Source organism: Curcuma longa, chromosome 17, assembly GCF_044706935.1.
Source record: "Curcuma longa cultivar G26 ecotype Majalengka, Jawa Barat chromosome 17, ITB_CL_G26_1.1, whole genome shotgun sequence".
NCBI classification, from domain to species: Eukaryota; Viridiplantae; Streptophyta; class Magnoliopsida; order Zingiberales; family Zingiberaceae; genus Curcuma; species Curcuma longa.
This window is the reverse complement of record NC_133877.1, coordinates 2,313,878-2,336,622: the sequence shown is the minus strand read 5'-3', so window position 1 is coordinate 2,336,622 and position 22,745 is coordinate 2,313,878. Positions and strand designations below refer to the sequence as shown.

At 42.1% G+C, this 22,745-nt stretch overlaps 5 protein-coding genes and 1 pseudogene across 6 annotated transcripts; 3 read left to right on the top strand and 3 right to left on the bottom strand.

Moving 5' to 3' along the window:
• Positions 1-525: 525 nt before the first annotated feature.
• On the bottom strand, positions 526-3,009 carry LOC141811688 (myosin-binding protein 7-like). Of its 2 annotated transcripts, none has more exons than XM_074699720.1 (3): positions 1,543-3,009; positions 883-929; positions 526-783 (listed from the first exon to the last, which is right to left on the bottom strand). In XM_074699720.1, the coding sequence occupies exons 1-3, from the start codon at positions 2,809-2,811 to the stop codon at positions 696-698; spliced, it is 1,404 nt and encodes a 467-aa protein (XP_074555821.1). In that variant the 5' UTR covers positions 2,812-3,009; the 3' UTR covers positions 526-695. The 2 variants fall into 2 exon arrangements, with proteins under 2 accessions (XP_074555821.1, XP_074555822.1); XM_074699721.1 differs by having other exon boundaries at positions 526-780; positions 1,543-3,008.
• Positions 3,010-3,432: 423 nt separating this feature from the next.
• Positions 3,433-5,731, top strand: LOC141811638 (stem-specific protein TSJT1-like). The gene is made up of 4 exons (XM_074699659.1): positions 3,433-3,680; positions 4,537-4,777; positions 5,162-5,282; positions 5,349-5,731. Exons 1-4 carry the CDS (start codon positions 3,487-3,489, stop codon positions 5,534-5,536), a joined length of 744 nt encoding a protein of 247 aa, XP_074555760.1. The 5' UTR covers positions 3,433-3,486; the 3' UTR covers positions 5,537-5,731.
• A 315-nt stretch (positions 5,732-6,046) lies between these two features.
• Positions 6,047-7,112, bottom strand: LOC141811501 (uncharacterized; annotated as a pseudogene).
• Positions 7,113-7,224: 112 nt separating this feature from the next.
• On the top strand, positions 7,225-11,345 carry LOC141848621 (peptidyl-prolyl cis-trans isomerase CYP38, chloroplastic). Its single transcript, XM_074736668.1, has 7 exons — positions 7,225-7,485; positions 8,223-8,513; positions 8,860-9,059; positions 9,903-10,138; positions 10,284-10,426; positions 10,829-10,900; positions 10,980-11,345. Exons 1-7 carry the CDS (start codon positions 7,270-7,272, stop codon positions 11,196-11,198), a joined length of 1,377 nt encoding a protein of 458 aa, XP_074592769.1. The 5' UTR covers positions 7,225-7,269; the 3' UTR covers positions 11,199-11,345.
• Positions 11,346-16,364: 5,019 nt separating this feature from the next.
• LOC141848623 (calcineurin B-like protein 4) lies at positions 16,365-17,981 on the top strand. Its single transcript, XM_074736670.1, has 8 exons — positions 16,365-16,446; positions 16,866-16,948; positions 17,023-17,082; positions 17,152-17,260; positions 17,370-17,422; positions 17,506-17,586; positions 17,697-17,809; positions 17,915-17,981. The coding sequence occupies exons 1-8, from the start codon at positions 16,365-16,367 to the stop codon at positions 17,979-17,981; spliced, it is 648 nt and encodes a 215-aa protein (XP_074592771.1).
• A 1,505-nt stretch (positions 17,982-19,486) lies between these two features.
• On the bottom strand, positions 19,487-22,745 carry LOC141848619 (calcium-transporting ATPase 7, plasma membrane-type-like). Its single transcript, XM_074736666.1, is given in 2 exon segments — positions 19,487-22,098; positions 22,100-22,745. Coding segments are annotated over 2 exon segments (3,054 nt in total). The 5' UTR covers positions 22,691-22,745; the 3' UTR covers positions 19,487-19,635.

Sequence of the window (22,745 nt, the reverse complement as noted above, 5' to 3'; positions counted from 1 at the left end):
CGAAAGCGAAAAGGAGATCTTATTAAAATAAATACACCCTTTAATTTTTTTATTTTTCATTTAAAAATAATTGTATTCCAATTTTAATAAATACTAAATAAAAATACTCCAACTTAATAAAAATTACTGTTTTATCAAAATACAGATCAAAATTTCTCAGACTTAATAAAAAATCATTTTAATTTAGTTAAAAATCGTTTAAATATTTTTAAATATATATAATGGTCACTTTTTTATTTTGCCCCACGGGTCTCTAATGAAAATGTTATATTCTATAATCCATTATTATTTTGTTAGCAAATTCTAAAAGTAAAAAATAAATAATATAAATTATAAAAGAAACAACATATTGTATTTTTAAAGAAATTATGATCACAGTTAAAATTAACAGAATCGAGTAAAAGATGTAATAAAACAATATTCAAGAAAATTGGCGAAGAGAGAAAAATAAAATACAAATTTACAAATTAAGTTTAAGCAGATGCTTGAGTAGAAAAGGGATTGATAATGTGTTGCACCAAAAACAATAATAATAAATTTGTCACTTTTCAAGCAAAATAACAAAGAAAAAACTGGTGTTTTTTAAACCAAGATACAGTTCATAAAAATTAACGTTAAAGAAGAACACCCACTGGAAATGGATTCGCATGTTCAATTCATGCTTCAGCGTAAGAGAACTGATGCTGCACTTGTGTTTAGAGAAGCTTCCTTTGCCTCATGTTACAGGTCTTGCCTAAGAACAGGAGTAAGCCAAGACCTGCCGTTATCCCAAAAGTATACCTACTAGGATTAAAGTGACAATTCACCTTGGTTAGGCATCAGTTCTATAAGGATTCTCCAAAACACAAGATCACCAAATTCAAGTGAAATGTAGAAACTTACTTGGCTTGAGATGACTTCTTCCAGAATACAAAACATGAAAATACATCCTGGGGAGACAGAAAAGAAAAATGAAGTAACAATTAGTAACATAGGTGAGCGAGCACATATTTAAATTTGATCTACACATGTAAGGATCCGATGGAATCTATTTATATCTTCAAAACGGTATGATATTATCTATTTTAAATTTACATCCTCGTAATTTTGTTTTTAGCTATATCTAAAAGGTTTCATACCAATGTAGATATCTTCATTTTATAACTCCAGAATCTTTTTCATACATTTTCAATGTGAGACTTTGATTGTATCCTAATAATATAGCCCTCAAATAAAGGATTACTAGGAGCCCTTTAATGGTCCCAACAAACTCTTATTAGGAGCCCCCAATTATTCCTTTGTGAGGATTTCCACATGGCACCACATAAATCTGGCTCTTATACCACTATTAGATTCAATGGAATCCATATATATCTCTAAAACGATATGATATTTTCCACTTTGGACTCACACCTTTATTGTTTTATTTTTGAGCTCTACTCAAATAATCTCACACCAATATAGATATTTCCATCTTATATAATTTTAAGACCTTTTTCATATATTTTCAATATGAAATTTTGATTGTATCCACGTAGAATACATTAGAGAATAAAGTTTTACCTTCATGATTGACATGAATGGAAATCTCTGGGAGAAAGATGATTGCTTTATGATTCTGTTGTCGATGGTTCCTTCCTTGCACATTTTCTGAGCAATTTCTTTCAATATCATCAGCTGCGCCTTATCTGAACCCATGGAAATCAATGCCTGTCTCATATACTCTCTGTCAGCTTCAAGCTCCTGCAGACGCATATCAAGCTTAGAAATTTCTGCTTCCTCGACCACATCACCCTGTCGGAGTCTCCTGGTCTGTAGCTCCCTTGGTGTGGTAACGTAGTCATCACTGGCTCCGTGCACCGCATCCACTGTATACACTCTGTCATTCATCTCCTCGTAATCTGATACAGCATCTAACGATGTCGGAAACTCATCCCCCTTGTTGAATTCGAGGACAGATCCATGGCTTCCGTAGGAAAGATTTCTGAGATGCCTAGGTCGAGCTCGGGGAGAATGCCCCGCAACGATTCCCTTGTCGATAGCGCTCCCAAATCTGCTACTTGGCGTCCGCTCGAGCTGGAAAATCCGCTGCTCCAGCTTCTGGAGGTGTTCGCGTGGAGTTTCACCAGGGAGGTACTTATCGATTTCGGCACCGGCGTCCCCGACACACTTTATCGAAGGATATTGATACTCCTGTGGAAACTCGACTTGGGGAATGGCAAAGGCGGAGGTCGCCGTGTCAGGAGTTTGCGGCTCAGAGGGAGGCGCATCTCCGTCGAGGCTCAAGCCGTAGCTGAGGATGCGGTGACGGTAAGCCTGGACCTCACAGGAGAGGGCTTGCATTTCTTGTTCGCGCTTGAAGAGAAGGTCCTCAAGCGTCGCGATCTCCTCCTGGTTGTGCTTCAGATTCTCCTCGGTGACGCGCTTGAACTGGCGGGTCTCCATGATGGCCTCCGCCTTCTCGTGCTGTAGCCGGACAATCATTGACATGGCCTCTTGCGCAGCGGACGCCGCGGCGCCCCGCTCCTCCTCCAGCTCCTCTTGTAGCTTCTGGATCGATTGCTGGTGGCTGAGGAGCGCCTCGCGAAGGGCCGCCGCTTCGTTCCTGATCTCGACTCTGGCAACGCTAGCGCCAGCTCGGAGATCGTCCCCATCGGTGCCGACGCAGGATACCAAGTGGGCATCGGCTGCCCTGGCGTCCCGCTTCCGCCTCAGAGACCGATGCCAGGCGGTTGAAGGGGATCTTCCAGGAGAGAAAGCTCCGACGGAGAATCCTTCCCCTCCTCCACCTCCCCCAAAGCCTGGACCCTTAAGCTGATCACCGAAATCCATAGATTCCAAAAAAAACCCTAACCTCTTATCCTCAACCGGGATCCAATGCTGCCATTCGAACGCCACCTCCTGATGCGTCACCCCCCGCCGGTGGATGATATGCTAGGTAGGCGGCGGCGGCGGCGGCCGCGGCGGGGAAGGAGATGCCAAGGATCAGGATGAACGACGAGGGCGAGGCCGCGAGGGACGGGCCGCGGCGCCTTATTAGACGACGAACGAACTATCGCCGGCCCGGAGCGAACACGTGGCTTCTATTTTTGCTCCAAGAAAGGCTTCTATGGTAGAACAGAATTGAGAGGGATTAATAATGCGTACCGGACAACGACGCACCCACTTTCCCGGCCCAGGATTAAGGCGGGCCCATATATAAAATCTCAATCAATATGAAATTAAAATCATATATAAAACTACCTAAACTTATGGATACTAAATGTATTTACCTTCCTCCACGTCAGCGCCTTTTCAATGGAGCGTTGACCTTTTGTTTGACGAGGCTGGTGCACGTGTCTTCTTGTCTTCGGATCTGGAACGATTGACCGCACGGGCGGTGCCCATCCGCCGCATACATCGGCGTGGCGTATAGTTTATTTATGCGCGACCCGAGGGTTCGGCTCCATAAACCGATCGAGGAGAGACGCGAGAGGCGGAAGGCGGTTCCAAGGGTCGACGGAGAAGATGCTGGCTGTGTTCAATCCGACTGTGGCGAAGGTCCCGGCGGGGCTGAAGAGCCCGGAGGCGGCGGGCGGGGAGGGCGGCCGCCGAGTGGTGGATCACTTCGCGGCGGAGCGGAAGGGAGCGGTGGTCGTCGGCCTCGGCCTGGCCGGCACCTTGACTTACACGTCGGAGAACCAGAACCCTCTCCTTCCGAGGTATGAATCGATTTCATTAATCTCGTTCCTTTGGCGATGCTAAATAGCAAGGATTGTTCTTCAGTTCCTTTTTCCCTAAAAATGTGATTCTGGAGAGTGTCAATTTTAGGGCAAAATCTTCTCTCTAAGACAAAGAAGAAAGCCCTAACTTTCCTAATTGTAGATTCTTTCCTCGAACCAACAATTGGAAATAAGATCATTGCATGGTTAAACAAAATGCATGTTTGCTCAGCTGATTCATTTCTTCGATATCTGTGAATAGCATCCATTATCAAATATTGATCTGTTCTTCTATTATCAAGTAAAAAACCATTAGTGTGTGTAGGGTTGGTGGGCAAATGTTTTAGTCTCATACAGATCAAATGTTATAAAAAGAAGAGCAAGAATCATACCTTATGATCTTAGTTTTATACTCGGCTTCCTGAAATCATCTCATTTGCATTTGGTTGAGATATGGTGTTAACTTGTATTTTAATGTTGATTTTGCTTCTTCATAAAGATGGATCTTGTCATCAGATCATCCAAGATTGCTTGACCTTCTTCTGAGTTTGTTGTGAAAATAGCCTATCTCTGTCGATACAAATGTAAGTATTTTTTTTTTAAATATCAAACTGATTAACTTGTGGATGGCAGCACAAACACAAATATATGAAATGTAAACACCAAACTAACATGTCAAGAAATACTGTTCTACTATTTTGGTAAAAGTCTTTCAACTTGAATAACTTTTACCTTTCCATTAGTTCTCGAATACCAGATCCATGTTAAAGATTTAGCTGACTTGTCTAAGATACAAGAGAGGAAGAGTTCTAGCTATTTAGAATGGATTCATCTTTCTGGTGTTTTTTTCTGGCAGATTATTCGCTGTGGCAGATGATATATTTTGCATGTTCCAAGGGCATCTCGAGAATCTGACTTCGCTGAAACAACAGTATGGGTTAGGCAAGATTGCTAATGAAGTTATCATTGTAATTGAAGCCTATAAAACATTGAGGGATAGAGGGCCATTCCCTGCTAGCCAAGTTTTGAGAGACCTCAGTGGAAAATTTGCTTTTGTTCTGTTTGATAGCTCATCAAATTCTGCCTTCATTGCTGGTGTGAGTACTAAAAGAAGCATTTTTTTTTTCCTTCTCACAATTTTTTTTATTGTCTCTCATAAATTAGGTATGCATATTCTACTAACACAATTCTATGATCAGGTGAACGAGCATAATTTGTATCTTTAGTTTTCACCAGATGTTCGTCTTTGACGACTATATAGTTATTGTTCACTAAATGATCTATGCTTCTTTGGTACTTCTATGTTCTTCATTATCAAGCTACTAAATCTGTGGTTCCAGGATCAAGTAAATCCTTTGAAAGCTTATACTTTCATGTATAAATAAGATCGCAGAACATATGCATCTTAAATGGCAACACAAGGTACTGATGCTTCAATTGATTTAGTTTCTCAAAAACTCGATTCTTTTCTTTGCTTGCAGGATGCTCATGAGAGTGTTCCGTTCTTCTGGGGAGCCGATGCGGAAGATCATCTTATAGTATGTGATGACATAGATATCATCAAAAAGGGCTGTGGGAAATCATTCGCTCCTTTCCCTAAAGGTACAACATTTTGAGAATTTTGATTCAATCATGGTGTATACCTCATTCCTATTGTTCCCTTCTCAGGCTGTTTCTTCACTACATCTGGAGGATTGCAGAGCTTTGAGCATCCTCTCCATGAGCTGAAGCCAGTGCCAAGGGTTGACAGTGATGGCAATTTCTGTGGCTCTGACTACAAGGTCGACGACAAGGCGAAGAAGGAATCAGGGATTCCCAGAGTCGGTAGCGCTGCAGATTGGTCGTCCCAATTTTGATTCGGCAAATTCTGTCATTGATGCCTCCCTATGGGTATATTAGACTATGATGTTGTGCAAACCTAAACAAGTTGTATGTATGACCTAAATCATAATAATGCTGTTTGGATCCTTGCATGGATCCCTGAACCTATATATCTGTAATAGTTTCAACTCCCTCAGTTGCTATTTGAGTTGATAACTTGCAAGTTTCTATGAAGTATTTGACTGTAGAAAAATATTTCTGAAAGTATGATATAAAATCAAAGTTCAGAAACTCTACTATATCAGGAGTTGGCTTACATCATCCTAATTAATCTATCAAAATCAATTGTAGCAGGAAAAACTCTGATTATTTCTGTGAGGTCTTTTGAAATCTAACATGTATGGAAGTGGAAGTGGAAATCATACAGCTGCTAGTGCTTACTGAAACAAATCATCATGTTGATCAATGGAAGTGGAACAAGCAAAAGAAAAACACAATTAGGCATCAATTTACCAAAAACTGGAAGAAAAAAAAATAAAAACCTGTCACTGAGTGGTTGTTGAACTTCCAGAGTTGTACGGAGTTCTCCCAGCAATGGTTGAAGCCATAGTGTATCCCAACCAATGTTCGCCACTGCTGCTCTTGCCATACTTGTGCACCCATCCAGAGCCATTGTGCCCCTCGCCCCATGTGCGATTCCATCGCTCCTGCTGCCCTTCCCACCAGGTTTCGCCCTGCTTTACACCATGGCCATTTGGATCGAAGTGCTCATCCCATTTATCTCCCCATTTTGACCACCTTCTGATCTTTCGGCCCACTTGTCGGTGTACTTCATGCTGCCACCTTTACCATCAAACTTCTCCCCCCACCTGTAACAACACAGTTAATACTAAGAATATTTGTTTTGAGAGAATCCATTCAGTGGAGGTTTCAGTTCTATGCTCCTACAAAGATTACAGATCTTGGACTACTGATATATTATCTACCAGCATACACTATTTCAGAAAAGATTGCATGTCAAGATGAAGCTACTTTCTTCGCACTGAGAAAGAAAAATAAAATATTCCGACATATAAGCAAAATTTAAAAAGCTGGGATTAGAATCACCTTCTTGATCCGAAGACACCTCCAATAGATCAGAGACGCTCCGCGTTGTCCTTACTTCGGAATCCCTAGGAATAGGATGCGGGAATTCCTTGATGAGGGCGCGGGCGGCGGCAATGGCCGCGTCGGCGCGGTTGATGACCTGGAGCCGCTGGACCCGATCCCGCTCCTCGGTCGTCACCTGGAGAAGCTCATCGAAGCGCTTCGACTTGTCTTCCAGAGAAGGAGACGGCTCCACTCTCTCAAGGCCGTTGCGGAGGCGAACTTCAAGCGAATGCTCGACCTGGCGCTCGCGCTCCCGATCCATCGCCTTCTTCCACATGTCAAGGTAGGACCCACCGAGGGGTCTTGGCGTAGCACCGGATCCTCCGGCATCTCGGCGGAGGGCGGAGGGCGGAGGGCGGAGGGCGGAGGGCGGAGCAGAGAGCCATCGACATCGGCAAAAGCTCGGGGGCGAAGTGAGCGACCGAATTATTTAAATGATGTGCCGGACCAGGCCCGGTCCATCATGCTAAACGGCCCGACCAGGCCGAATCGTGCTCGGCCCGGTCGGCTCGGTTTGACACCTCCCGCAGCCTTATCTTACATGTCCACCTGCAATTGGCCGTCGTTCTTTCCCAGTGGCCAAACATTATCCACCTCCTTCTTCCTCCGCAAGACGCAGATGCCGACACCATTTTCGCCTCCTAATCCCATTTCCCCTCTGGCGACAAAGCTCTACATCCCCTTCATGGCCGCCGCCCTCCTCTCTTCCCAGTGTCTCCCCTCTCTGGCACCCTCGATGTCGACCCTCGCCGCTGGTGTCGCTCGAAGGCGCACCCGCCTCGCTTTTCGCTGCTCCGCCTCTAGGTTTCCCCGGTTTGACCTAGGCGGAGTACAGGTACGGCTCAACCTTCGTCATTCTGGTTTTTTTGTATGAAAGTTCGATTCTTTTTGTGGTGTGGTAAGGTGAGAGTTTTACAGTCGTCCCTGAGTTGTTTAATCCCCCACTAGTTCCTCTCCTCTGCTCCCTCCCAGTTTCTTTTGTGATGTTTTTTCCGAAAAATTTTTGGTTTTGCTTAATTTTTCAACTCTGTTGAAACTTCACCAAAATGGGTTGCTACACGCAACTAGACAAACTGGAGTTGTGTGCGTCATGTTCATTCTTGAACATTTCATATTTCACTCTGTTGAAACTTCACCAAAATTTTCATGTCGTGCAACAGTATTTTGATCAAAGTAGTTCCCGAGCTCACATAGTTTCTGGTGAAATTCTCAACCAAATGGAATTTGATATGCTCGAGAACCCACATTCTCTTTGGCGATGTTCAGAGAAATATTCCTGGATAATAATATCTAGATTTATCATATTATGCTGAATTTCTCTCTTTATTCGTCTCTCAAGTGAAACACTACTGTGGGTTTCTACGCCTCATGGGTTCTTGAGCATTGCTTTCATTTTCACTGTTAAGATAAAGAATGGTCTTTGTTTTCTTTTACTATGCACGATTGGGTTTGAACAACAAACTGCAAGATATTAACTACTTCTCGTTGTTTATTTGATCTACTTCAAACTCTTGGCAAGAATAGGGGCAGTTCTTGTGTCTCAATCTTTTTTATTGTTATATTTGAATGCAGAATGAAAATTCATGTGGCATAAAAGAATGTGCAATATCTTTGGCACTGGCAATTGGATTGGTAACTGGTGTTCCCATGTTAACCTCTCCAGCCCATGCTTCCCCTATAAGTCCAGTGTTGCCTGATCTGTCTGTGCTGATATCTGGTCCGCCTATCAAAGATCCTGGTGCCTTGTTGCGAAATGCATTGCCTATCGATAATAAGGCAATCAGGGAGGTTCAGAAACCACTTGAGGATATCACAGATAGTCTCAAGGTTTCTGGCATTAGGGCATTGGACTTGGCTGAGCGAGTAAGTTGATTTGGCAGTCATTTATGTTTTATTTGAATGTGTTACTTTCAAGATAATTATGTTATGCATTTTCTTTCTGTAGGAAAATGTCCTGTTCTTAGGGGTTTGGTGTTGGCTATATTTACGTAGACTGTAAGGTGTAGATTAGTCAATTTGTTACACATTGAGTGAAAAACAACATACCACTCATAGAGCATTTTCATTGGAAATAACCTTCAATGATCTCAAATGTATGAGAAATATAGGCAGTTATGATTTTGATGTTTGAATTTGCTTGCAGATCTAAATCAGAGTAATCTCTTGCTCATAAATTCCTTGTTAATTCTTTTGCCTACTTTATTGGTAGAATGTGAGACAAGCTTCTCGTGCTCTAGAACAAGGGAAGGCTTTGATTCTAAAAGGTGTATCTGAATCCAAGAAAGAAAATGGGAAGGAATTGCTTGAAAAGCTGGCTGTTGGGATGCAAGAGCTTGAAGGCATTATCCAACAAAGAGATAGGGATGCAGTGGCCCCAAAGCAGAAGGAACTCTTACAATATGTTGGAGGGTGAGAACTATCTTCAATCATAGTTATGGACCAGTGGTCGTCTTCTTTAATCATAGATTTTAGCTGCTAATTCTTATTTATACCTTGGTTCCATCAAAAAGAGAAGCAATCTTTTCCTGGTAACATGTCATGATCACTCTCAAAATTTCATAGATCATTTTTTCTGTTTTCATATTTATTGGTTGTGTTTCTTTATATTTTCCTATGTTGATGATATAGTAAGCACAAATTGTCTCTCAAAGGTTGATGATTATAAATATTGTGCCTAAACTTGAAGACAAACTAGGTATTAGTGATTCCTGAATGATTTGGTGAATAAATAATGGTTCAGAGGCATAAGACACTTAATTAAGCATCAAGCTCAATAGGAAATCTCTGTAGGAAAGAATTGAAGCATAACTCCATACTCACTGTTTAGTTATTACTCTAGAAGCATTGCTTAAAGGTGTCAGGCTTGATTTGAATAAGGTGTACTTTTGTAGGATGTTGCGACATACCTCCAAAATGGGATCCCTATACTGTCTGTCGATCAGCTTGAATAAATAAGTTTTCTAGCCCCATTTTGATAATGTTTTAATAATCATTTAAATGGCCTGCCAAATTGCAAATGGCCAAAAGCTGCTATGCGCAACTATTTAATCACTTGATATTTATACTTTATATCAACTTCACATCACGGCGCAAACTTTCATTCTGACACTATATATCTTGAGTTTTCTAGCTTCTCACAGTTAGACAATCTGGCACTAGAAGTTGATGAAAGCCTTAGTGTATGCTTCATTCTCATATATAACCTTTTCATTCACTGCAGCTGAGACTTCCTGCGACATTGCATTTCTGCAGTATTGAAGAGGATATGGTGGATGGTTTCCCCTTCGAGATTCCAGAAGAGTACAGAAATTTGCCTCTTTTAAAAGGAAGAGCAACTGTGGATATGAAGGTTAAAGTTAGGGACAATCCCAACGTCCAGGATTGCGTCTTCCGCATTGTGCTCGATGGGTACAATGCCCCAGTTACAGCTGGAAACTTCGTAGACTTAGTTGAAAGGCATTTCTATGATGGCATGGAAATCCAAAGAGGTATTTCGGTAATTGTACTTTGGAAGAATCTTTAACTGTATACGAATACTTGCATGATGGCATAGCAGCATTAATTTCACAAACATGCTGTGTTTTGATCCCACTCAAGTTATGCATCTTTAAGTATGACAAAGTTCTTATGCAGCGGATGGCTTTGTTGTACAAACTGGGGACCCTGAAGGACCTGCAGAAGGTTTTATTGACCCTAGCACAGAGAAATTGCGCACTATACCACTTGAAATCATGGTTATCGGCGACAAGGCTCCGATCTATGGTGAAACTCTTGAAGTAAGTTTCTTGTTCTGCGAAATGTACCGGTTAAAATGCCATTTGTTTAATATCTCATTGAAGTGCTTATCTGTACATATAAAGCATCAAGACCCAAATTGTAGTCCATTTCTTCACTTTTCGCCAAGTAATCAGAGAAAAATAATGTCAAGTTTGGTTATATTGGAAAAAGATTGGCATTACTCTCATCATATGCCTATATTTTGCAAATAAATAGCTCTTTGTCAGGTTTGGCCATATATGAAAAAAAAATTGGCTGTTTCTTCTCGAATCTCACAGATTAGTCAGCTTTTTATTCACTTGTGCTTGCTTGCTGTTCATGAGCATTTCTGATCAGAGTTTTTCATTTGTTATTTGAACAAAATGCACTTACCTAACAAGCACAATGCCAATTCTGACTAGGAACTCGGAAGATACAAAGCTCAGACACGCCTACCCTTCAATGCATTCGGTACGATGGCAGTGGCTCGAGATGTAAGTCATCAGCGCACCCTCTTCCACTTGTTTGATCATACCTCAACTGCTATCCTAATTTATCAGAATTTGGAAACAGGAATTCGACAACAACTCTGGTTCAAGCCAAGTCTTCTGGCTTCTAAAAGAAAGTGAGCTAACACCTAGCAATGCTAATATATTGGATGGCCGGTATGCAGTCTTCGGATACACTACAGAGAACGAAGATTATTTGGCCGACCTCAAGGTTGGCGATGTCATTGAGTCGATCCAAGTTGTTTCTGGCCTTGAAAATCTTGTCAACCCAAGTTATAAGTAGGATAGTAGTGAGATTTGTGAGTTGGAGCAAGAGGCTCCATTTTTTTTTTCCTCTGGGTTCTTGCAAAACTTTAGCACTTCAAAATCTTTGACAGCACTCCATTTTTTTTTCCTGCAAATGTATTGTTCTGTTGTTCAAAGTGTTTATTCACTACATTTGAATTCTACGATAAAAATTTAAATTTTTTTATTTATTTGATCTATTTAAATTATCTCAATTAAGTTGATCATTTAAATCTTTATTAAAAAATTGATGAAAAATTACTAGAGTCGCTTGTTGTAATTTAGCTTCTTTAGAACAAGTCATTAAATCTCCGGGAAGGACCTAATCTATTTCAGATCCACACTGAAAGGCAATGCCTTAATCAAAGGCATCTTCCTTGCTTAAAGCCAGATTTTAGTGGATACGATTTCATAATTATTATAATATATTTAATTAATTTAGAATTTAATATATATGATAAAAAAATAATATTATTAAATAATATATTTAAGGACAGTTGTATTATTCTAGGGGTGGATGAGTGTGGACGTTGTTATGATAAAAAAATCAAAAATAAGAGTGTTTTTTAATTTTTATCCCATTTCTTTAAAAAAAATGAAGATATTTATCAGCTAAATATAATTTTCTTTTTAAAAAAAATTGCCAGAAATTTAATTATGGTTTATAAATATCAACTGGAAAGCCAAATAATTAATCTTTTCGAGGAAGTCAAATATAGAATGAATTAACAGCATTTTTAATTGAGCTGTTGTCTTGCCATCGTTGTTTAAATACGTAGCTGCGCAAGGAAAAAGCGAAGCCCTCGCGCTTGAGGAGCCGAGGAGGATGAAGGAGGCGGCACCTGGTCTTCCGGGGATTCATAGCGGCGCGAGGTCGATGGTGTCGGAATCGCCGTCGTAAGAGGTGGAAATCCCTGTTTTTCCTCATTTCTTATCTCATTCGATCGCTATCGCTTTTTTTCTTGGTCGATCGATTTTTTTCCTTCTGGCGCCGCGCCGGAATGCGTTTTTCTAATGGGGACCGAATTATTTCCTTCTTCTTGTTCGTTTTCGGGGGAATGGGTTTTGTGATCTGTTTGTTAGGTTTAAATCGAAGTTCGCGGTGGGCATAAACTCGAAGCCCGATGATCGATCATTTTAGGTATTTAGTCTTTTTTTTTCTTCATGAATGCAGTTGTTAACAATGAGTTAGATCTACTAGTCGATAGCACCGCCGGGTGATCCTGAAACCACCGTTGTTTCTGGGTAGTGTGACGATGGGGATTCATACTGTTTGTAGCGAAGAGTGAAATTGATCGATCTGTATGTGTACTTGTTTTTTTTTTAACCTAAAATTTCATTGCAGTCTGAAAGAATTTTGCCAAATATTTTGTTCTATCCTTTTTCATCCGTAGGCAAAACCAATAAGTGCAAAAGAGGAGTATTTGTTATATGAGAAATGATACACTACATGGATGTGGGATCCGAATGTGGAACCCAAGTCTATAGTGTGTCATATTGCATTTTCATGTAGTGTATCCGGGCTGACATAAAAAATGAAAGAACCCACCAATGAGGAGGTAATTGATGATGGGTCGGTGGTATTCGAAACGGATCTCGTGGGACTGGATATGCTCGAGCTCGGAGGGATTTCTGGACAATCAAAGAGAGCTAGAATGAAAATCAAAATAAATTTTAGCACAACCATTCTGACGTTCAAGTCAGAATTTGACAATCGGAATACGAAGAAAAGAAAATATTATAGAATAGAAAAGAAGTGACTGAGCTGATGTGCCTATATCTATGTCAAAATCTCTTTTTATAGTGCCTCCTTAGCAAAATGAGCCACACTCATAGTTCTCCATGTTCAAGTCGGAGAGAATACCATATCCATGGTCTCTTCACTTCATGGTCCACTCCACACCACATCTCCCTCGCTTTTTATTAATATTGTCGCCCCACATTTCTCGGCATCTTGCATAGAGTGATAGAGGTTCTAAAGTCGGAAGTTGGGCACCGATTAATAGAGGCTCCAGAGTCGTGACTTGAGCTATGAGTGATAGGGTCTTTGGAGTCGGAAGTTGAGCACCGAGTGATAGGGATTTCGATGTTGGGAGTTAAATGTTGAGTGGTAGGACCTTTGGAGTCGGGAATTGGACGCCAAGTGGCAGAAGCTTTGGAGTCGGAAGTTGCAGTGGTAAAGATCTCTCTGAATTAGGTACGAGCCCGTATTAGACCTAAGTCTAATCCTATTTGGCTTGGAGCCCATGTTGATGGAAGTCGACTGTGTATAACTTTTTAAACTTACAATTCAATTTAACTTTTGACTTGTAACTGACACCTGAATGCCGTCTCTCTACATCATATCACATTTAACAAGAAAAGAAGACATCATGAAGATTTGTCATGAAATAGAAAATTAGAGCGGTGGACGTCCTAAGTTATTGTGATTGGACAGATCGATAAGGTGAACATCAATCTAATCATAAAAAGAGAAAAGTAATAACGAAATCAATATTAAAATAATTATATTTTTAAAAAAATAATAATAAATCCCAGTTAGCCTAGTTGATTATTCCTGGGTGATCGGTCCGGCCCCATATTAAAATCGGGAAGTGCACGTAGCGGCCAACCCAGATGTCCAGTGTCCTTTGATTGCTATTTGAAGGAAAATTCTTGCAAATACGTCGTAGCTAGGGATCGAACCGCAAGTGCCTGGGTGATAACTTGGATGTCCTACCGCGGCACCATTGCCCCCGGGACAAAAGGGAATCAAAGGATGCTGAGCGTCTGGGCTGGCCTTGCATGCACTTTCCGATTTATCTTGGTAGCCGGTAGGAAACTTTCATGGGGCCGGACTGGTTATCCCCAGAGATAGTCAATGGGGCTAACTGGGATTTGTCAAAATAATTATACTATATCAATATCAAAATGACGTCCAATTTTTCCCTACTATATAAAAAGAGAAAAGTAATTATACTATTTTTTTTCTCTTTATTTTGTTCCATTTTTTTCATGTAATTAGTTATTAAAAAATAATTAAATTATTTTTTATTTTTATTAACATTTCTTTATTTTTTTATTAAAGCTGCCCTTTAAATTTTGGTGCGTTCAGTTATCCGTGAATACCTTTCTTTTTTACTATAACAATTTTTTTTGTTTAATGATATTCTGTGTTTGATTATGTTTTCTCCTTTTTTATTATTATAATTATTATTTTTATTGCTATATCACTTTTCGCATTTGCTCCTGATTTACTCTGAAACCAGATACTAATAATTTCTTGATATTATTCTGATCTTATCAAAAATAAAGAAAGTTAAATTTTTTAAATTAATATTTTAATTTTTTAGCACGATGAAACTTAAAAATTTATTAGATAAAAGTTGAATTGAAATTGATTTATCTAAATTCGTGAATGAGATTTAATCAAAAATTCATTAATAACTTGAATACTTTTAAAATTTTAACATATATAGATAAGTAAGAAAGTTATTAATAATGTCCTAAAGTAAATGAAAAGTGTACCAAAAATAATATAAAAAAATTAAATTTTTTAAACAATTTCTCCAATAGATATCATGAATCAAAAGTTTTTTAGCATGGTAAGATCTAAGGAACCTATTAAAATAAATTTCTTAATATTTCATCTTAGAATCATCAAGACAATAATATTTTTCATGAAAACAACACTAAAGCAGTGATCTTTTGATGAAAATAACATTAAAATGGTGATGTTTTAATGAAATCAATGTTAAAGAGGTGATACTTTGAACGCCAAAATAGCACCAATTTTTTTAAATTTTTTTTAAAGTTTTGTTTCATTTTTTTTATTGTAATTAGTTATTAAAAAATGATAAAAATAAAAATTGTATATTTTTATTTTTATTAATGTTTCTTTATTTTTGTAATTATTATTATTTTTAAAAAAAATTATTAAAGTTTTAAAATTTACAAAAATATGTATAGATTAGAAGATTATCACTAGTTTAATGGCATAAATTAAAAATAAATAAATTTTTTAAAGTCATCGATAGCTTTTGGATGCTTTTAAATAAAACTTCTTAATAAAATAATTTTTTTAAAAAAATTGGTTGGTTCTTTAAATTAGGATTGAAAGACAGAAACAATATTTTAAGTATTAGGTAAGGCCTTTAGTCAAAATCAGAGTACGATGAAATCGAATGCTCCCTTTGGTAAAAGAGCCTTTAGACTTTGGTCCGTTCAGTTTTCTATCAATACTGTTATGAGTTACTATAACTTGGTGCAAAAGATCAAGATCTGATCCGACTAGATGGCACATTAATCATTAATAAGAAGACTTAATTTTATGGCTGACTGACTGGGTCCCATGCCTTGATTTCATTTCGCACTCATGCGCTTGACCTAGGAAAGGTGGTTGGGTCCCAACTCGGCAACTGACACAACCTAGGACTCAACACCCAACTCGGCATTCAACTCAGCTCGGAATCCCATCTCAAATCTCTCTCCAAACTCAATTCGATATCCAACTCCAAGCTTCGAGCTCCGAGTCGAAGCCGCTCCACCGAGTCTTCTCCTAACCGTATCATGCCCTGTCTTGACCTCAAGGCTCGCCTCAACTGATCTCAGCTCAGGCTCTCTCTGCCACCCGTGCTCCCCCTACTCAGTGTCCTACACCGGCTCAATCGACTTTGCTCTTTTCATTCCCTCATTTAGCTTGGCAGGCCGTTAGAGGGACACGTGCAATCATGTAATATCTTGGGTAACTCATCTACCCCATTAATGCGGCATGATAGCACAATATGATGTTGTATCAGATATGAGTGATAAGACTTTTTAGTAGCAAGGCAGTGATGGGATATTCTCTTTACCTAGATGGGACATCTCCTTTGAGCAGTTGCGTCAAGGCACCCTTGGCCTCCATTCTCACCCTCTTTTTCTTTTTTACATATCAACATTTGGTGGCGCACTAGAGTCTATCATCCTCTTCCTTCGCTGCTCGTGAGAACCACCTTGATCGTCAACCTATAAACCAGGTGGCCAACGACTCGTCCGAAAGACGATCTCAAGCAGGAACAAATACCTTTCTTTTTTTTATTGTTTAATCATGATATATATTCTGTGTTTGATTGTTTAATCATCAATACCTTGGCAAAAAGGCCTTTAGACTTTGCTCTCCCTAAGCAAGTTATTAATTAAGCTGATGGGGTGTTTCTCTTCTAAGCTCACTGATAAACACGCAGTCGGATACGAGGACCCGGTGGTTCTTGCTTCTCAAACAAATTGTATCTTCTTTCTAGCTACCTCTCCTTCCTTAGCTTCTTCATTTTATTGATCCTGTAAATTAATTTTCATGCTCAGGATTAATTATCTATCTATATATATACTTGTGCTAGCTGCCGCTTGCTATTAATCTGTCTATATATCTCTCCTTTTATAATTAATCCTGCAACTTTGTGCTTGAATTAGGTGTCATGCTTTGATCTGTTGCTGCCTTTTAATTTTGTCTGTCATAAGAAACACTTAATCTTTGACGTTTGTAAAATTACTCAACTGCATGCTCTAAGATGTAATGGGTATATATATTATTTGACATTAAATTTTTCTATAACATGCATGTAATAAATCCTAAATCGATCGGATAATTGTATGAATATGATAAGTTTGTATCTTTTATTACCTTGAAAAAAATGTTATTTGACAGTCACTGTCCATGAGGTAGAAGCACTTTATGAGCTATTTAACAAGTTGAGTCGTTTGATCATTCCGGACGGGCTAATCCATCGGGTACGTACTGTACTTTCCTTGGGCATTTAATCACTAAACTACTTGTATTCACTATTCTTATCTTAATTGAGCAGGAAGAATTCCAGCTTGCTTTGTTCGGGAACAGCAACAGAAGAAATCTTTTTGCAGACAGGGTCAGTGTTCATATATACTATAATTTCTTCTCAAACGTGAAAGTTATTCGTGTGATACATCTTTGTCAGGTATTCGACTTGTTTGATATCAAAAGAAATGGGGCTATCGAGTTTGGAGAATTTGTTCGGTCGCTTAGCATCTTTCACCCAAGAGCTCCAGAATCAGACAAAATTGAATGTAAATGCTTAAACATTCATTCCACTAGCTTTATATATATCTAGCTAGCTAACAATTGAAAAAAGCCTTAATTCCAATAATTGATTTTATTATGTTTGCTTGCTTGCAGTTGCATTTAAACTGTATGATTTAAAGCAAAATGGCTTCATAGAACCCGAGGAGGTGATAATATTAATGCTTGTTGTTGAAAATTAAACATTCCTGTTGGTTGGCTAGCTGATCATATATATATATATGATTTGCAGTTGAAGGAGATGGTGCTGGCTTTTCTGAGTGAATCAGAATTGTGTCTTTCAGATGAACTCGTTGAAGAAATTGTCGATGAGGTGCAATGAGTGAGATAAATACATACCCCTTAATTAGCTTAATGGATCTATCTATCTTTTCCTAAATGTAAATGATTAAATTCCAAAACAGAAATTGTTGTCTTTTGAAGAGTTTCAATCAGGCAGATGCAAGAGGCGATGGGAAGATCGACCCAGATGAATGGAAGGATTTTGTGAAAAAAAATCCATCTCTACTCAGGAATATGACTCTTCCTTATTTAATGTGAGTCCTAAACCGAATCTCATTCTCTCAAAACTCTGCATATATATTTCTCTTTTTTAAGAAACCTTTGCTAGAAAGTGTAGTGATTTTGTGCTGTTCATGCAGGGACTTAACAATGTCATTCCCTAGTTTCGTCGTACAAGCAGACATTAGCGACACCGATACCGTATGATATTATATCGACCATTGTCTAATGAAAAATTATGATAAAAAAGATATATATATCTTTTCTTTTCATTCATAATGATGTAAATATTATAAAATAACATTCTAGACAAACAATCAAATATTAATCTTTTTTTTTTCAAAAAAAAAATTGCTTTTCAAAAATAGCACTTCAAGTCGCGCAACTTTTTCAAGGTCACCACCACCGACGACCCCGTCATACGCCGCCTCGCGGCCGATGACAAAGCCACCGTCTTCGCCACGGACGCCATTCTCTCCGCCCTCATGTGCGCAGCAACAAGCTCTTCTTCGACAAACGTGACGGATCTCAACTTGACCTCCTCTCTGTCAACGAGAGCTCGCAGGAGCTCCTCCCGGATGCCAAAGAGGACATCAACTCCATCCATTCCCTCGCCATTGAGGCCACTTACATCAACCAGAACTTCTCGCAGCAGGTCCTCGTGCGGGACGGCAATAAGGCTACCTTTGATGAGCCCAACCCTTACTCAGAAACGATCAAGCACAGGTCGTTCCTGGTGAATTGATTACACCCAAAGGCTATCACCACCGGAGAGAGGAAGCAAAGGAAAGCGAAGCAGCGATTGAGAAAAGAAAAACGATAATCCTTTTACTCACATCGCTGCCTCTTTTATAACCTTACCCCATATCTCCTATTAATTAGAGATTAATGGCTCAATTCGAAACGTTTGTAATAATACTCGCCGTTTCAACACCTGGTAATTAACTTTCGTCCGCCACCGTTACAAAAAATGAAACGAGATGATAAAATATTATTTGATCTGCTTGAGCAAATTATGCCCTAATCGATCGTATATTCGATGCACGCAGATCGCACTCGCATACGAATTGTCTTGCGGGTAGTGCAATCCGAGCTTTGAATTTGCACCCCCTACGCTCCCACGCGTGAAAAAAATCTCTCCCAATGCATTTGTTCACAATATCAATGTTTGTGATACATTATAAACAACTAAATTATCCCTCAACTACTAATGTGAGACTAAAATTCCTCTATATGAGGATCTTCTCCGTCTTTCATTTCCTTATTTCCATTCATATTTCCAACAACATCAATCAGAACTTCTCGCAGCAGGTCTTCGTGCGGGACGGCAATAAGGCTACCTTTGATGAGCCCAACCCATTTGCTTCCGAGGGCGAGGATGTCGCCTCAGCATCAGTCCGAGAAAATTTAATCAGGTTATTTGGAAAATTACAAAAACTGCAGATTATCAAAAAGCTTTTTGAATACTTTGAAACTTTTATAAACTATAGATTTGTATGAATGGACGAATTGTTAATTCTTGATCGAACATCAAGAAGAATTGAAGGCCATGTAAGATGCATCAGACGACTCCGTTTAAACAGTCAACTAAGGTACTTAGATTATGCAGTCATACATAATTTCAGTTGTTATATTTTTAAAAAAAAAAAATTGAACAAACTATCTGAAGAATGTTTGGTTGAAACTTAGAATTTGTGTACATGAAAAGAAAAGAAGACAAAATTAAAATGTTGAATTATTAAATAAAAGAATTCTATCCAGTATCATTATGTTTACATGAAATTTTCATGAAAAGAAAAGAAGAAAAAATTAATATGTTAAATTATTAAATAAAAGAATTCTGATGAGATTGTCAGCCATCTCAACCTTTGACGAAGGTCCAGAGTGATCGCCATGGATTCTCCGGCGCCGGCAGAAACTTCACGATCCACCCAATCGGCCACGAGACAGCCGCGATGCCGACGCAGATCCCCCACTGGCCCCAGCCCAACCTCACCGTGTCGGCGAACTTCCTCAGGAACTCCACCATCAGCACCTGCAGCACCACCGTCGCCGCCACGATCCCCACGAACAGCTTGTTCCTGTGCATCCCCTGGAACACGTTCTTCTTCTCCAGCTTCCTCGCGTTGAACTCGTTGAAGACTTGGCAGAGCACGAAGGTGTTGAAGATCATCGTGTTGTTCTCCGCTTCGGTTAGGCCCAGCAGCGACTTCCCTCGGAAACGGAACAGCAGCAGCACCGTCACCTGGAACAGAGCCTGCGCCGTCAGGTTGCGCCACATGACTCCGGTGATCAGCGGCGCCGTCCGCCCCACCGGAGGCTTTTCCATCAGCTCCTTGGTGGGCGTGTCGGTGGCCAGAGCCAGCGCCCCCATCGTGTCCATGATCAGGTTCACCCACAACAGTTGCACGGTCGTCAGCGGCACGGCGCCGGTGGCCACCGCGGACACGAAGTTGATCACCAGGGCGGCGACGTTCACCGTGAGCTGGAACTGTAGGAACTTCTGGATGTTGTTGTAGACGCACCGTCCCCATCGCATGACCGTCACCACCGTATCGAAGTTGTCGTCCATGATCACGATGTCGGAGCTCTCCTTGGCGACTTCCGTGCCCTGGATGCCCATCGCCAGCCCCACGTCGGCCTCCTTCAGCGCTGGCGCGTCGTTCGTTCCGTCGCCGGTGACCGCCACCACTTGCCCCTTCTGCTTCAGGCACTGCACCATCAGCAGCTTATCGAAAGGAGACGACCTCGCCATGACCCGAATCCGGTCCACCTTCTTCATGCGCTCCTCCGGCGAGTAGTTCCTGAACTCCTGCCCTTCCACGACCAAAGCGTCGGAGTCTTCCGGTTTGATTATCCCGCACTCGACGGCGATGGCCCTGGCCGTGAACACGTTGTCCCCGGTGATCATCTTCACTGCAACTCCGGCACTTCTGCAGGCATCGATGGCGCGCGCCACCTCTGGGCGACACGGATCTTTTAGACCGACGAGCCCCAACAAGGTGAGCTCAGTGTCGTCGAGCCTTGGCGCCTCGCCGTGGTTGACCTCGGAGTCCTCTGCTCCGGCGGTGTTCTTGTAGGCGAAGGCGATGCAGCGGAGACTGGAGGCGGCCATGTCATGGACGATCGCTTCGAGCTTGGATTTTGCCTCCGAATCTATACGCTTAACGCTCCCGTTCCCGTCGGCGTAATGAGAGCATCGAACCAGAAGCATCTCGGCAGCTCCTTTCCAGTGCGTGATCGTCGCTCCGCCGGCTTTCTCTTCCACCAAAATTCCACTCCGCTTCTTCTCCGAATTGAAGGCCTCGACACGGATGACGGCGCACTTTTTCTTCATTTCGTCGACGCACATTCCGAGATCCGAAATTGACCACGAAAGCAGAGCCTTCTCCGTGGGGCTGCCAGTGATCTCTGCCTCCGCCGCCGCGTTAGGCCGGTAGACGCTGCCGGTGGTGTTCAATCCGACGGCTTGGTGTAGCAATGTCAGAATTCCTGGCGCAATCGAGGTCGCCGGCGGGCATTGCTCGTTTCCGATCCAGAATTGGGTGACCTTCATCTGGTTCAGCGTCAAGGTCCCTGTTTTATCGGTGCAGATGGTGGTCACTGAGCCCATGGTCTCGCAAGCCGAGAGTCGCCGGACCATGGCGTTGTCCTTCATCATTCTCTTCATGGAGAAGGCCAGCGTCAGCGTGACGGCGAGCGGCAAGCCTTCGGGGATGGCGACGACGATTATGGTGACGGCGTCCTGGAAAATGTTGACGAGGCCGCTGATGACATCGGAGGCGCTGGCGTTGTGCTTGTCAAACTTGGGCCGTCCGTCGTCGCCCTTGGTGCTTCCGGTGAAGTAGCGGACCACGAGCACGGCGAAGACCAGAGCTGCGACCACGATGCCGATCTTCCCGATGCTCGACGTCAGCCTCTGAAGCCGCTCCTGAAGCGGCGTCGGCTCCGCCGTGTCGCGGGTGATGGATCCCATCATCTCGCCCCACATCGTGTCGGTGCCGACGGCCGTGACGAGCATCGAGGCGTAGCCATCGATGACCTTCACGCCGGAAGTGAGGAAAGGGCTCTTCACGGCGTCGACGTCAACCGGGTGGCTCTCGCCTGTCATGCTCGACTCGTCCACCTGCAGAGAGTGCCCCTGAAGGAAGACCCCATCGGCCGGGACCTGGTCGCCGATGTTTAGCAGGACTACGTCGCCGACCACGATGTCGAATATGGAAACAGATTGTCGGCGGCCATCGCGGACGACGCTGGCGCGGATGTTATCGCACTCCGCCGACAGCTTGTCGAAACGCTTCATCTGGCGGAAGTTGCTGACGGCAGGAGACGGCCGAGACGAGGAAGACAGCAAGGAAGATGCTGGCGCCGTCGTACCACCCTTCTTTGACCCCGTGCTCCTTGATACCGAAGGCGAGGGAGACAGCGGCGCAGGCCATGAGGATAATGATGAACAAGTCGTTGATCGCCTCGAACACGAAGTGGAAGAAGCCCTTGGGCTTCGGCCTGGGGTAAGTGTTGGAACCGAACGCTTCCCTTCGAGAGCTGAGGTCGGCGGCGCCGCCCTGAATCCCTGCCTCCACGTCGGAGCCGAGCGCACGCACGAGACCGGCCGACCCGCCGAGGCGGGTGAGGTCCTCGAGTCTCCGTTCCTTGACGAGCTCCCTGAGACTGCCATCATCCGTGACTTTGGAAAAACCCAACGGCGCCGAGTCGCCGCCACCGCCGCCGCCGACATCGATGGCGACGTACGAGCGGCTGCGGTGAATGACGGCGAACTTCTTGGCGACGAGGGAGCACATGGCGCGGCAAGAACAGATCGTGTGGTAGGCGATGCGCCAGCGCCGGAGCGGCGACGAGGCCCCTAACCGCCGGCGGCCGGGGCCGATGAGGAAATCCACAGCATTAATGTCCATACTATCGATCCGGACGGGGCTCTTCGACAGAATCAAACAGAGGAAATCGAATGAA

Bases quoted from the DNA above. Each gene is read 5' to 3' on its own strand.
- LOC141848623 (XM_074736670.1), top strand. From the start codon at position 16,365: ATGGGGTGTTTCTCTTCTAAGCTCACTGATAAACACGCAGTCGGATAC. The intron at 17,083-17,151 runs GTCAGTGTTCAT...CATCTTTGTCAG, and splicing joins GAAATCTTTTTGCAGACAGG to GTATTCGACTTGTTTGATAT. The intron at 17,587-17,696 runs GTGCAATGAGTG...TGTCTTTTGAAG, and splicing joins TTGAAGAAATTGTCGATGAG to AGTTTCAATCAGGCAGATGC.
- LOC141848621 (XM_074736668.1), top strand. From the start codon at position 7,270: ATGCCGACACCATTTTCGCCTCCTAATCCCATTTCCCCTCTGGCGACA. The intron at 7,486-8,222 runs GTACGGCTCAAC...ATTTGAATGCAG, and splicing joins TTGACCTAGGCGGAGTACAG to AATGAAAATTCATGTGGCAT. The intron at 10,901-10,979 runs GTAAGTCATCAG...ATTTGGAAACAG, and splicing joins CGATGGCAGTGGCTCGAGAT to GAATTCGACAACAACTCTGG.
- LOC141811688 (XM_074699720.1), bottom strand. From the start codon at position 2,811: ATGGATTTCGGTGATCAGCTTAAGGGTCCAGGCTTTGGGGGAGGTGGA. The intron at 930-1,542 runs GTAAAACTTTAT...CTGTCTCCCCAG, and splicing joins CATTCATGTCAATCATGAAG to GATGTATTTTCATGTTTTGT. The intron at 784-882 runs GTAAGTTTCTAC...CTTTAATCCTAG, and splicing joins AAGAAGTCATCTCAAGCCAA to TAGGTATACTTTTGGGATAA.
- LOC141811638 (XM_074699659.1), top strand. From the start codon at position 3,487: ATGCTGGCTGTGTTCAATCCGACTGTGGCGAAGGTCCCGGCGGGGCTG. The intron at 3,681-4,536 runs GTATGAATCGAT...TTTTTCTGGCAG, and splicing joins CAGAACCCTCTCCTTCCGAG to ATTATTCGCTGTGGCAGATG. The intron at 4,778-5,161 runs GTGAGTACTAAA...CTTTGCTTGCAG, and splicing joins ATTCTGCCTTCATTGCTGGT to GATGCTCATGAGAGTGTTCC.